General features: G+C 48.0%; 1 protein-coding gene across 4 annotated transcripts in view; it reads left to right on the forward strand.

Moving 5' to 3' along the window:
- FYN (FYN proto-oncogene, Src family tyrosine kinase) overlaps nt 1-13,433 on the forward strand; it is a 129,040-nt gene that overhangs the window by 105,352 nt on the left and 10,255 nt on the right. For 3 of the 4 annotated variants that reach the window (XM_051613136.1, XM_051613135.1, XM_051613138.1), the window contains 3 exons: nt 4,789-4,968; nt 6,792-6,868; nt 6,965-7,118. In XM_051613136.1, the coding sequence (XP_051469096.1) occupies nt 4,789-4,968; nt 6,792-6,868; nt 6,965-7,118 (411 nt within the window). Of the gene's footprint in view, nt 1-400; nt 557-4,788; nt 4,969-6,791; nt 6,869-6,964; nt 7,119-13,433 lie in introns of all 4 variants that reach the window. The other variant, XM_051613137.1, reaches the window with a different exon arrangement.

The raw sequence follows: 13,433 nt of genomic DNA on the forward strand, positions 1-13,433 counted from the left end.
GACCCCCAGGGGAAGACAAAAAGAAAGAACAAAGCTCAAGCCTTTAGGAGAAGTGTCTTTGGGATCGTGCCTTTGACACTGAAATTCTTTAATCTTCAACTTTCACTGTAATTGATGGCAAAAGAAAACTGAACATCCGTGTTTCCTTGCAAGGTTTTGATCTTGACAAATTACCACTGTCTTAATAATAAATCAAGGCTCGAGCAGTAATCTATTAATTAGACCAAGGAGCCTTTTTCTGTGAGCTGACAGAAAGCTCCACACCTTCAGCATCCAAAACTCAGTGTTTGCAGATGGACTTTAAGGCAGCACTGGGAGACAAGTCACCTTCCATCTTTCTCAATGCATGCATAATTTTGGATTATAAGTGTGTTTTTTTTATTAATTTCCTCTCCTATAGAGAAAGCTGATGGTTTGTGTTTTAACTTAACTGTGATTGCTACGAATAATACCCCACAAACTGTTGGATTGGCTAAAGATGCATGGGAAGTTGCACGTGATTCATTATTTCTGGAGCAGAAGCTTGGTCAGGGCTGTTTCGCTGAAGTGTGGCGTGGTAAGGCAGAGAATATATTTTGCTTTGGATGGATCTTTTAAGGCCCTCTTGGCAGAAATAAACAATTTCAAGTTGAGATCTTTAAGCTAAAAGGTCAGAGTAGTGTGACATGGTGGTCCAGATTGCCTCAACCAGTCAGACCCAACTCCAGTAATCCAGGGGGAAACTTCCTTTCATTTGCACACACTGGTGTGAGAGGTCAGGGCATTAAACTCCATTCACTGCCTTGGGTTTACCTGGGTGACCACACAATTACAATTACCATAGGAACAATGCTGGGCTTGTAAGGCAGAATGGCTCACCAGAAATTAGCCTGGTAAGTAGACATTCTCATTTCCTCGTGTGTTTTAGCACTGATGGGATCAGCCCCTGAAAATGCTCCCATCTGCTCTCCCAGTTTAAAAATAATGGCAAGGATCAGCAAGCTGGTATTGTCAGGCTGGCTTTGCATCCAGTTTGTGAAGTCTGTTTTGAAGTTTGTATCTGCAGCAGGACCCCATAACTCCATCTAGAGACCAGGGACAATAGAGGCAAGACTTGCCCAGCCCAGCTGAACCCCCGCTTTGAAGTCTAGAATTACTGACATTTCCCAAACCCACTGACTGTTTCCTGCACACTTGCCAGCTTTACTTACTACCCCCCCTCCAAGGGCCTCTTCTTTTAATTACTATAAAACAATAGGAATTTAAACATACATAAATCTTAGTATGGCCATAGCATGGAAACACAATATAGTGACCATTTAATGAGATGTGGGCTCCATTTTTGTGCCAACTTCCATTCTGTGTTGCTCCTTTAAATTGACCAATTCAATTAAAGAAATATTCAAGTAAAGAATCACAATACGTTGTTTCTTCAGAAAAATTTGGTGGAGCAGTTTGGCCACTCTTTTTGTCCCAGTGACACAACCCAAATAACCAGCAGGCTCTCCTGGCTTCTGGCAGCTGTTTTCCCTTGCAAGACTCTAGCAAGTCTCTGAAATGTATAGACTAGAAATATAGAAAGGTATAGAATTTCACAGAATTACAGTTGACCTGTTGCAAAAAAAAAGCTACCTGTGTTTTTTAATAGTATCCCCAGCTGCAGTTTTCACCTCCTTCTCCTCCATCTTGGATGCATGGGAGAGTTTCAGTTTGAGGTTAGTATTCAGTGGCCAGGTTTGTGTGCCATAGATCTGAAACTGATGCAATAAGCTGAAGGAGCAGATGGAATTAAAAATCTTTTTTAAAAAATCACCTGTGAGAAATAAAGTGCCAAGTACCAGTACCAAATATCTGTCAGAAATCACAGAATCATAGAATCATGGAATGGTTTGGGTTGGAAGGGCCCTTCAAGACCATCCAGTCCCAACCCCCTGCATGGGCAGGGACACCTCCCACCAGCCCAGGTTGCTCCAAGCCCCATCCAACCTGCCCTTCAACACTGCCAGGGATGGGGCAGCCACAGCTTCCCTGGGCAACCTGGGCCAGGCTCTCACCACCCTCACACTCCAGAATTTCCTCCTCATGTCTCACCTCAGTCTCCCCTCTTCCAGTTTTGATCCATTCCCCCTTGTCCTCTCCCTCCCTGCCCTTGTCCAAAGCCCCTCCCCAATGCAAAAATGATTATTACAATTATAACATTGTGTTTCTTAAAGTAACGTATAGTAAAAATATGTTAACAGAAGCATCACCAAATTGGTATAGATTAACACAGTAAAAACTAATTAAAAATTGATAAAGTAATGACCATCTGCATATGGGAGGAATTCAGAGGGGAGCCTGTGCTAATTTTCTATTAGATAGAAACATTCCAAACCACAAGAAGAAGATTTAATGATTTAAACTGAAATCTGGCTGCAAGGATAAGTTAACCTTTTTGTTTTATTTTCTTTTTTTAACGGGAGAAATCCGGAAAAGTATTTTAAAGTAGAACTGCTGAAAACCCTTCATGGTGATAGAACAAGTCTGGGGATTTTCATTAGATCAATGTAAAGAGATAATACACCATTAATCCTGTTAACACACCAGGTAAAATCCGAGTTTATTAATGTCAGTGACAGAAATCCTGGTGGCCATGAAACTCAGGTTTCATTCCTGCTTCAAAGAATGGGCAGCATGTCTGCAGCGTGGCTGTGACTGAGGACACTCTGCTGTCCAGAGCTCGGTGGCTCCAGACAGAACATGCTCCCTCTCACCCATCATAGACTCATAGAATCACAGAATCTGCAGATTTGGAAGGGACCCATCAGGGCCATGAGTCCAACTCCTGTCCCTGTGTAGGGCACCCCAAGAATCACCCCATGTGCCTGAGAGCATCACCCAAAGGCTTCTTGAGCTCAGGCAGGCTTGGTGCTGGGACCACTGCCCTGGGGAGCTGGTTCCAGTGCTCAGCCACCCTCTGGGTGAAAAACCTTGTCCTGATACCCAACCTCAGCCTCCCCTGATCCAGCTTCCTGCCATTTCCCCCAGTCCTGTCACTGGTCACAGGAGTGAGGAGATCAGGACCTGCCCCATCTCCTCCCTCCTGAGGAACCACAGGCTGCAGTGAGCTCACCCCTCAGCCTCCTCTTCTCCAGGCTGAACAATCCCAGTGACCTCAGCTGCTCCTCATAAGTCACCCCATCCAGACCCTTCCCCATCCTCGTGGCTCTCCTTTGGACTCTCTCCAATAGCTCAATGTCCTTTTGATATTGTGGTGCCCAGAACTGCAGGCAGGGCTCCAGGTGAGGCTGCACCTTGCTTGAAATGAGGAGGTGAAACCTCGTCCCTCCCAGCTTACATGGGAGTGCCCCTAAAGCAAAGTCCTGCTTCGGCTCTGGTGTGAAGGACTGGGTGAAACTAAGACCTGAAGAGTGCCCCTCAGGCCCGCTGGGTCGGGTGGTGGGAGCTCAGGACAATTCCCCACCGCTGGTAGAGGTGGCAGCCCCTAACACTGAGCTGGCAGAAGAAAGGCAAAGCCTAGTGAAGTGCTTGCACTGCACACTCCTGGCTAACTCGTGCCTCAGTTCACCCTCAGACAGCTCGTTTTAAGATACAGGCTTGCCCTGAAGGTGGGGGACTCCCCAGGCTGTGATTCCACCATGGCTGCTGAGGTGGGACCTGGCCACTTGCACAGAAACCAGCCCAGCTCATTTCATGCTCTGGGAGGTGGCAAAAGCTCCTGATGAAGATATTTTGGCTTAACCAGTTCCCATGAAGCAGCTGAGCCCTGGTAAACTGTTAATGTGCTTTTACCAAAGGCAAACCAGGCTTGCTTTACATGTGACCTTTTTTTATGACATCTTAGTTTATAGAAGCTGTTTCTGAGTTTGAGTCCTCACGTACTTGGTAGGTCTTCTGCCTTCCTCATGCTTGAGTGCAGAGGAGTCATTTTTACCCAATCTCACCAATTCCTGAAGTCATTTAGTGTTGTTCTGCCTTATCTATCACACAGCAGCTCCCTATCAACAGATCACAGATCAAAGCCATTTCTAGAGCAGGGTTCTAGCAAGTCTGGGCAAGGGACAACCAGAAGGCTCCAGGAAAAGTGATATTTCTGCCCATTTTCATTTTCCTGTCTTCCCCCAGTCCCCCATGCCCCCCAGAAACTTCACGTAGGTAGGTGTTTGGTTTGGTTTGTTTTTTTTGGACAGGAACCACCTCCTCTTCAATCAGCAGCTGCTGGGTTTCTGGGGATGAGTGAGGGGGAGGAAAAAAACGCATTGCTGTTTGGAAACACATGTTTCTAAAATGAAATCAATTCAGAATTCATTTCTTGGGAATTTTTCTTGGTATTTTTTTTTTCCCCTCTGAATCAGAAAAAAAAAAACCAACAACCCAAAATGTTAAAATGTCTTGAAAATGGGAAGTTCTGGGTTTAACTGTTTTTTTTGTCACCCAGATCTGTGACTGGAGCTGTGTTGTTGTTCTGTAGCAATTACTGGGAATGCATGAAGATGGGTTTCAGCAATCCCACGTTCCTTGCTCAGAGAAGGTTTCTCTGGGCATCAGAGGGAGCATTGTCTGAGTAGGACAACAGCAACCATGCCCGAGTGCCAGAGGGGGTGTTATTTTTTTTCAGTATAATAGAAAAAGACTCAAATATGAGGGAGGCGTGGGAGGAACAGAACGATGAGGCAACATGGGAAACCACATTTTAAAAAATACTGTTCTGTTAAGTGTCCCTGCTAGTTTATTCCTTGGTTGCATTAGGCATCAGGTAGAAAAAGGAGCAGAAGATGCTCCATCTAACTTAAGTATCTGTGCTTGTAGGTACGTGGAATGGAAATACTAAAGTGGCTATAAAGACCCTGAAGCCTGGCACTATGTCTCCAGAATCCTTCTTAGAGGAAGCCCAAATCATGAAGAAGCTAAAACATGACAAACTGGTGCAACTTTATGCTGTGGTATCTGAAGAACCTATCTATATTGTCACGGAGTACATGAGCAAAGGTGAAGCTGCAGCTGCTGCTCTTGATAACCATTTTCTGTCTTTGTTGGTGCTCGGTGTGGATGCAGGGGGAGGTGCACTGTGATGCATGAACAGCATGTGAGGCAGGAGAGAGGGAACAGGAAGCTAAATTCACCTCTGGCTTCAGAAGTTGTTAATTCCACTTTGAACTGGGCCCAAAACCTGAAGTCCACCAGATGTACAAAGAAAATTTGGCTGGGCGGGGGAGGGAGAAGTTGGTTCATCCCAACTGCATCAGCATCTCAGCTCCCCTGGCAAGGGGGGCTTTGCATTTTCTAGGTTGGAAGGGTATCACATGCTGCTTCCCAAGACCCTCACTTTTCCTGGCGCCAGAGAGTTCCTATCTGGCATCTTCAGTGTTTCTTTGTCAGCCTAAGATTTCTGTTCCTTCTTCCAGCAATCCTGAGTTGTGTCACGTGCACCTCGCTCTCAGACCTCGGCTTAATTTTCAGTCCACCTCATTTATCATTTTAGTACATGATTTGCACATACAGTGCTTTGTCTCCTCTCCGCCCTCCCCTTTCCCCTTCTCCCTTTTCTTTGTCTTTAAGCTACTGAACTGGTAACGATGCAGTAAAATGAGAAAAGGAAAACTTTTTGCTCCGTCAGATCTCCAGCGGGGGTGCTGAGAGCAGAGCAGAAAAATGTGCTTGTTTTGGAAAAGCAGAGGAACCAAATAGGAAACATAAGTTCTCACAGGGAAGTTTCATTGCACATCGGAGGATACATTCTGAAATTTTAAGTGCATTTTTTTTCAGTCTGTTTGGAGTTGATTTTTATTTTCCTGGCAGGTGCCTGCCCACCTCCCTCTTCAGAGGCGTCCAAGCCCTGAGTAACTCACACTTTAATCATATGTCTCAGCAACGAGCATGTGCTTTTTCCTCTTTAAAAATGAGACCTCTTGCAACCCTTCAGAAGTATGTGGTTTGTTTTGGCTCACTTTACTAGTTTTTACTGTAACATTTTACATCTTTGGATCTGAGCTCCAGGCTGACGAGTTATCAGGGGAGAAACGCCTCATCATCTGTCTTCTCCCCTTATTTATTAAATCAATTCACTGACCTTATTTAAAGGAGACTCTCACACTTGCCTGCTTAAATACAAGATTGGGAAGGGAGCTCTCTCATCCTAGGCTGTTTCCAAAAGCTACAGGGAAGCTCCCTATTTTCCCTTGCACAGGGGAGCTGTGTCCTTACTGCTTTTGCTAAAATTGCTTTCATTTGATCTCTGCTTGGTCTCCTCTGGTTTTTGCATAGTGGTCTTCTAAAATTAATGGTTCATGCTACGTTTAGTTACGGGTTACCTAGAGAAGGAGCACTACCAGTTTCTAAGGAAAATTAGTCTTTGTTAACGCCAGCCCCTTTGGGTTTACCAGGCTCCAGGCTGACCTTTCTTTTGGAGTAGGTTGAGCTGGGATCTGATTTTTTCCATAGCTTGTGTGGCTTGGAACTGAGCTGATGCTTTGCTGCTAACTGAGGCCGTTAGAGAGCAGCAGGTATACAGTTTCAAAGAGCACTGGAGAATTTAAGGAAGATCAGCTTTCTCAGTTATGGTCAGGAAAATGAAAAACAATGCTGGTTCTTTCCCTTGCAACTGGTTTTGGACTAGTGACCCTCTTCTGCAGGCCAACCTGAAAGAAGAGTATAATAGGAGGATTCCAAAGTATTGTGGGGGCTTTTTGAGGCTGTCCACTGGAGCTCCTGACACTGCTTGCCTTCAGTGCTGCCCCTACTGCTGTGCCTCCACCCTGATGAGCAGCCATTGTGTCCCTAACATCTCTGTTGTGTCAACTTTGCCTTTGCAGGGAGCTTGCTAGATTTCTTGAAAGACGGAGAAGGAAGAGCTTTGAAGCTTCCCAATTTGGTGGACATGGCAGCCCAGGTCTGTCTTTTTTGAGCCCGTGGGTGTTTTTATAGCCTGTGTGTGTGTGTGTCTGAGTTGGTTTTCCAATGCCCAGTTGTGTTCCTGCTGCTGCAGGTGGCAGCCGGGATGGCGTACATCGAGAGGATGAACTACATCCACAGGGACCTGCGCTCCGCCAACATCCTGGTGGGGAACGGCCTCATATGCAAGATTGCTGACTTTGGCTTGGCAAGACTGATTGAAGACAATGAATATACAGCCAGACAAGGTAGATACAGGGGCAGACGGGGCCCTGAGGGTCATCCCTGTGGCAGGGGAATGGTGGGACGTGGCTTGAAGAAGCTGTCTCTCACACACGCTCTGACTCCTAGCCCAGACTTCACTGCTGAATGTGTGTCCTCAAGTGAGAGGCTGCTTTAGTTGTCCTCCCTTAAAAACTGGCCAAAATGAAACAAAGGTGATGAGTGAGAGCACAGGGGGGTGAACTGATAGTGAAGACAAGCTCCTCATGGTGCCATAACAAAGAGGATACTTCACTTACCAGCCCTGGAAGCCTGAACAGGGTGATTCAGAAAACCCTACCTAAACTATTTATTCCACAGAGTGCCTTCCAGTATTTACTAACCACTGTCAACATTGCTGTGCTATTCTTATGTGGGTTTTTTTATTTCAAGCAGGTCAAAGAATCGTGTCTCTGCAGTGGAGCTGTCTCTCTGAGCACTGTGTTTTCTTTGGGAACTTGAAAAGCTCCATTAGTAGGAAGGGCCTTTTCCAGGGCCATGCAGAGAGCTGGGCACCGCCGAGCTCCGATTCCCTGCAAAAATCTATCACAGAGAATTGTAGCTTTTTTTTTTTTTTTAAAAAAAAAAAAAAAGAGCGAAGAAGCATGTGTGTTTTTCAGACTGAGCCACCACACAGGCTCTTTGTAGTTAGTGGTTCTTCCCAAGAGACGCTCAGCTGTCAGATGTGGGTCCAAGCCTGCAGAGCCAGGGTGGTGTTCCCCGGCTGCGGCAGCCGCGGGCAGCGCTGGCCCAGCCGTGCCGGTAAATGCCGCCAGCGGCGGTGCCAAAGCCGAGACTGCCCCGTTCCACCCTCGTGTGGGCCACCAGAAAGCACAGGCCCTCTGGGTGCTGCTCACCTGCATTCACCCCTTCCTGTTGGGAGCTTTTTTCTCTTGACCAGGAGTCCCCGTTTCAGCGCGGGGTTTGCCTTTTATTCTTAGGAAAGCTGAGCTCTTTCTGTAGCTTCAAAGTGTTGACAGAAGGAGCCAGAGAGTTTCCAGCATGCCTTCTCTTGGCCTGGAAGCAGCAGCTCTCATGTGGGACATGGGCTGCCTGTCCCCTGAAAACTGCCTGCTTCATACTCAGGCCTGGTTGTGTCTTAGAGACCCTGGGGAGGGTCTGTAAGAACCCGTGGTGGGTGCTAGTGCAGAGAGTTAACCACTATTCGTGTCAGCCCGAGGGTGGGAATTGCTCAATGCTAGAAAAAATAGCCTGGTGTCATTCTCACCAGAGTAACAAGAGTGTCTGCAGGCTCTGGTGAACAGAAAGCTGCCTGCTTGCCCTTCCCCTGTGTAAAAAGAGAATTTTCCTTGAACAAGGCAGCCAGATCCAGTCTACTAAATGGCTTTGAAACGGTGTCCTGTACTACCTCCATTTTTGTCTGTTTTACTGTCACATCTTTTGTTCCCTTTGGAAACCACCCAACATATAGTTTGACATGATTAATCATTTGTTTTAATAGACAAGAATGTGACCTACTTCCGGCCAGATCTCTTCAGGCTCCTGATCCCTGGGAAATCCTCTGATGACCTGTTTGCTTCCTAGTTTAAATCTCTTAGAATTGTTTTGCCCTCTTCATGTGGTTAAAAGCTGTGAAAACCTGCCTGCCTGCTGTTGAGGAGAGGCTTAGATTGTTTAAGTCAATAAATGTCACCTGATTTTGGGTGGAAAAGCTTTAGGCTAAGAAAAGCATCATGTCAAGGACTGGCAGGGAGGGTAGTCATGGGTATCTCCTGCCCTTCTTCCATGGCAGAAATCACTTGTATTGTGGAAAAAGTGGCTGGGAAGGGACAAGTAGTTTGGCTTTTAACCTGCATTGCTGATGATCTGGAGATCTGAGTCATGTTTGCCTGGCTTCATCTTGTGGTGTAAATATGGAGAAATCATCCATCCCTCCCATACTTGAGAGCAGGGGACAATACTTCCTTCCCTTGACCTCAGGGCCAGGCTTAAATCTTTCAGAGCTGCAGAATTCCTTAAAAGGGAGACCCAAAGAGCTGTAATCCCAGCCATCTTGTGGGAAGGCTTTCCTGCTTTCACTAATGTTTTTTTGATCCTTTCTTAAGTGGCAGCTTGTTCTAGGGAGGGGTGCATTTTTGGAACAAGCAGCACCCTCTCCATTTACATTTCATTGCAGTCAACCTGGCTTCCAAGCCAGCTGGGCAGCCCGGGTGAGCTGGCTAGGACCTTTGATTTATTGAGGAAGAAAGATGGTTTTTAATGCACCACTGGAATTTTTCTCCGAGTGAGATTCAGTCCCAGTTTGTTTAGTTAAACTTCACTTAGAGCACTGCTTGGTGGAGACCACAGTATCAGAAGGAAATGGTTGCCTCTGCTTGTTTCCCATGACCTATTACTTCATCCTCCGAGGGGATGCATCTGGGGACTGCTCTGTTTGTCTGGCTGCCTGCTGCTGCAGTGGGAATTCTGACACGGGAGGAGAGCCTGGCCAGCAGAGGGAGGGGGCCAGAGAGTGCAGCAGGAGAAGGGAAATGTTTTGCCTTACAAAATCTGAAGATTAAAGCCCCTGCTCACTCTCTTCTCAGCAGTCATCCTTCTCTTGGCTTTAGTGTGTTAGTACAGAGCTCATTGTCAGCGTGGGGAAGAGGTGGTTTTCTCCAGCCTTGCTTGATCTCCTACTCCCTTCCCCCACTGTCACTTTTGTCTCCAATTAAATATTTTGAAAGGAAACAGATGGGGATGCTTTGAGCCCCAGCGGGCTGGAGTGCAGGATTCCTGAACCTGTATGGGTGTTACTCAGCCTGGTGGTAACGTTTTACTGACCGGTTTGTTTTCTTTTTGGTTGGAACAAAGGAGGCCTGGCTGCTCCTGATTTATGAGAGGTAAATAGAAAGCAGTTTGTTGCCTGCGCTGCCATTTCCCAGCAATCGTCAGGAAGGAAAGAAATGGTCATGCCACTAATGATTTAAAGTGTGTGACTAGCAGCTATACACTGCCATTAAATAAGACCAAAAAAAAAAAAAAAAAAAAGGTCTTGGCTTGTAATGAGCATTTGGCTCCTCTGGCTTTTAGAGGAAGTGAGTAATCAAAGGGGGAAATCCATGTTGAAGTGACGCCCATTGGAAGGGCTGCACTGCTGGACTGTGCTGCACCCCTGGGCCTTGCTGCTCCTGGATGCTGCTGCTGCAACATCTGCCCCCAGCCCACCATGCCAGGCAACCCCAGCCCTGCCTCCTTCCATCCGTGGTGGTGCTTGTGTCCGTCCTGCAAAGCAGGACTGGGAAACTCCTGGTGCCCTGTGGGGCGGAGAGAAACTTCCCCTCGGCTCCGGGACAGGATGTCCCAGGCAGCCCTGCTGCCCCTGCACTGAGCTGGGCTGCAGCTCCATGGGGTCCTGGCCAAGCACATGGCATTTTTGTGGAGAGTGCCGAGTGCTCCACGGAGTTGCTGGGGAAGGGTTGTTACTATTCTGGGCAGTAGCAGCTGATACAAATTTTAAATTGCCTTAATAAAAAATAAATTTAAAAAAAAAAAATTAAAAAGGCAGAGTTATTTTCCAGGCCATGATTCTGCTGCACACACTGGCAGAACTTGCAGCAGGGCTGCTCCAAGCACACATGAAACAATACGGATCTTTCTGATGCCTTCCAGACAAGTCAGAGCTATTTTTGGAGCTCTAGTACATGTTTATAAACTCCCAGATAATTTTTGCCTCCTTAACGCTTAGAAAGATCTCCTTCCTGCCCTGCTTCAGAACAAGTGATGCTTCTTATTTTGGTTTCCTAGAAATGAGCAGGGACTTTTTCACCCTTCCAGGCTCTCCCCAGTCCTTCTGTAGAGACTTGGCTCCCAGCTCATCCCATCTCTCTGGTTTGCGACCGACTGTCCCGCGGGCTGGAACGTTCAGGGCTTTGTTCTTGCTCTTTACCTGCCATTCCCCAGCCCAGCCATGGAGCAGAGAGGAGGAAGGACTCTTGCTTCCCAACAGCCAGCCCCGGGGGCCTGGGGGGTCACTGATACACTCCTACAGACCTGCCATCTGCTCTGGGAGAAAGGGCGCAGCCAGGCCAAGAGGAAAGCAGGCGGAGGGTGAGAGGGGTGTTCAGACCTGCAGTTCTGCCCCTTGCCCCCGCTTCCAGGGAAGGGGTCAGCCTCCAGAGCCTGCTCCTGATTGCTGGTGTTGCCAGGCTTGTCACTTGGTGTTGGCTCTCCCAGCACACAAAGTGCAGTCGCTCAGTCCCTCCCACACGGCGCTGGGCTGACTCGTTTGCTCTTACGTGCTTCAGCGCTTTGGTTTTACCTTCTGTGACTTTCCCTTTCCAGCCCCAGCAGCAGTTTGGTCCTACATGACCTCCTCTGGTCACTAACCTGAGAGTTCCCCCATTTTTTGGGTCTTAGAGCTTGGGGTGCTGCATTGGGTTTGGGTTTAAGCTCGGAGAGGCAGCACCTTTGTAGCGTTTCCGCAAACACGATCATTATCAAGCTGGCAGTGGCTCTGGGGCCTGAATTTCTGAGGTTTCTGCTTCATAGAGATTTAGATCTGAAAAAACCAAAGCTCTGAGGGATTTCTGCTCGCCTCAGAAGAAACCACGCTGAGAGCTGAACGCCAAGGTCACCCAATTATCCCAGCTCCCTCCGCTCCTTCTCGTCACGCGACCTGCTTACAGCCAACGAAGAATTAAAGCAGGGCCACTGATTGATTTTTCCCAAGGAAATCCTCCTGGGAGATAACCTGTGTGAAGGCCTGGGCAGAGGTCCCAGGAGCTTCACAAAAATCCTCAGAGGCAGGAGGCAGGGCCAGCTGCCCTGACAGTGAATTGTGTGAGCAGCTTTGGCTCGAGGAGGTTGCAAGCAGCACAGAAACCAAAAAAGGCTTCCCCAGGCTGAAAGGTTTCCAAACAGGGACAGAGATAAAAGCTGCAGATCAGTTCCTTGCCGTGGGGCAAAGACAGGCTATCCTGACCTGATGGATGCGGTGCATTCTGTTCCAGGAAAAATCAAAAAGATAAATCCCCCCTCCACTGATGTAAAATCTGCCCTCCAAGTCAGAGATAGGCTCCTTGTCAGCTGGGGCAATTTGGGTTATCTGATGTATTAACATGCTTGTCAGTAATAGGCATTTTATCTGATGATCTGGTGCTGTAATTCGTTTGCAGCACAAAGTCAGCTTGTTTAATAAGCTGCTGAGGCCTGGGCAGAGGGGAGGGATGGGTTTAATTGGTGTGTTGGGAAGAGGGTAAGTGCAGAGACTGTGTGTCAGTCAGGAGCCTGGGCAGAGGCAGTGGGGAGGCTTCAGAACAGAGCTCAGCACACAGGGCTTCTGTGTTTTCACACTGCCTGTGCCTCCAGGGACAGACATCAGGTGGGAGGCAGCACCTGAGCGGGGTCACACACACACACATAGATCCATTCACAGTCTGTGTGATCTCTGTTAGGGCAGTGCTGAGCAGGTGGCCAGCCTGGAGCATCCTCTCTGCTCTCTGCTTTCCCCTTAGTGATGGCTCTACCATACTGGGTCTCCAGCTCTCTTGGACCATATAGACTCTGGCATATGTTGCATGGCCAGAAGAAGATGATCCTTGGGCTGGAGCAGCTCTGCTCTGGAGACAGGCTGGGAGAGTTGGGGTGTTCAGCCTGGAGAAGAGAAGGCTCCAGGGAGACCTTAGAGCACCTTCCAGTGCCTGAAGGGGCTCCAGGAAAGCTGGGGAGGGGCTTGGGACAAGGGCAGGGAGGGAGAGGACAAGGGGGAATGGATTAAAACTGGAGGAGGGAGATTGAGGTGAGACATGAGGAGGAAATTCTGGAGTGTGAGGGTGGTGAGACCCTGGCCCAGGTTGCCCAGGGAAGCTGTGGCTGCCCCATCCCTGGCAGTGTTGAAGGGCAGGTTGGATGGGGCTTGGAGCAACCTGGGCTGGTGGGAGGTGTCCCTGCCCATGCAGGGGGCTGGAACCTGATGATCTTGAAGTTCCCTTCCAACCCAAACCATTCTGTGATGTTTCTACGATTTGATGAAAACCAGAGCAGGGCTCTGCTAGAGCCCCTCTGCCAACCTTGCCTTTCCCTCCTCCCCATCCATCTCTTCAAACCAAAGTTCAGGAAATACTGCACAAAATACAGAACATGATTTTTGTATTAGCTGTTGTAGCCAGAGAATCACCCACAGGAGGAACAGCACAGGAACATAATGATTAGCTGTCCTGTTTATCAGAAAATCCACAGCACAGACCATTTGTCTTCTCCAGCAGTGCTCATCACAGCCCAGTGGGATTTGTACTGCTCTCAGGAAAAGGAATGTGCTGGAATTGTCCCCCCTTCTCACCTTGCTTCTCATCTTCTCATGG

This window comes from Apus apus, chromosome 3 (assembly GCF_020740795.1).
Source record: "Apus apus isolate bApuApu2 chromosome 3, bApuApu2.pri.cur, whole genome shotgun sequence".
Classification (NCBI taxonomy): domain Eukaryota; kingdom Metazoa; phylum Chordata; class Aves; order Apodiformes; family Apodidae; genus Apus; species Apus apus.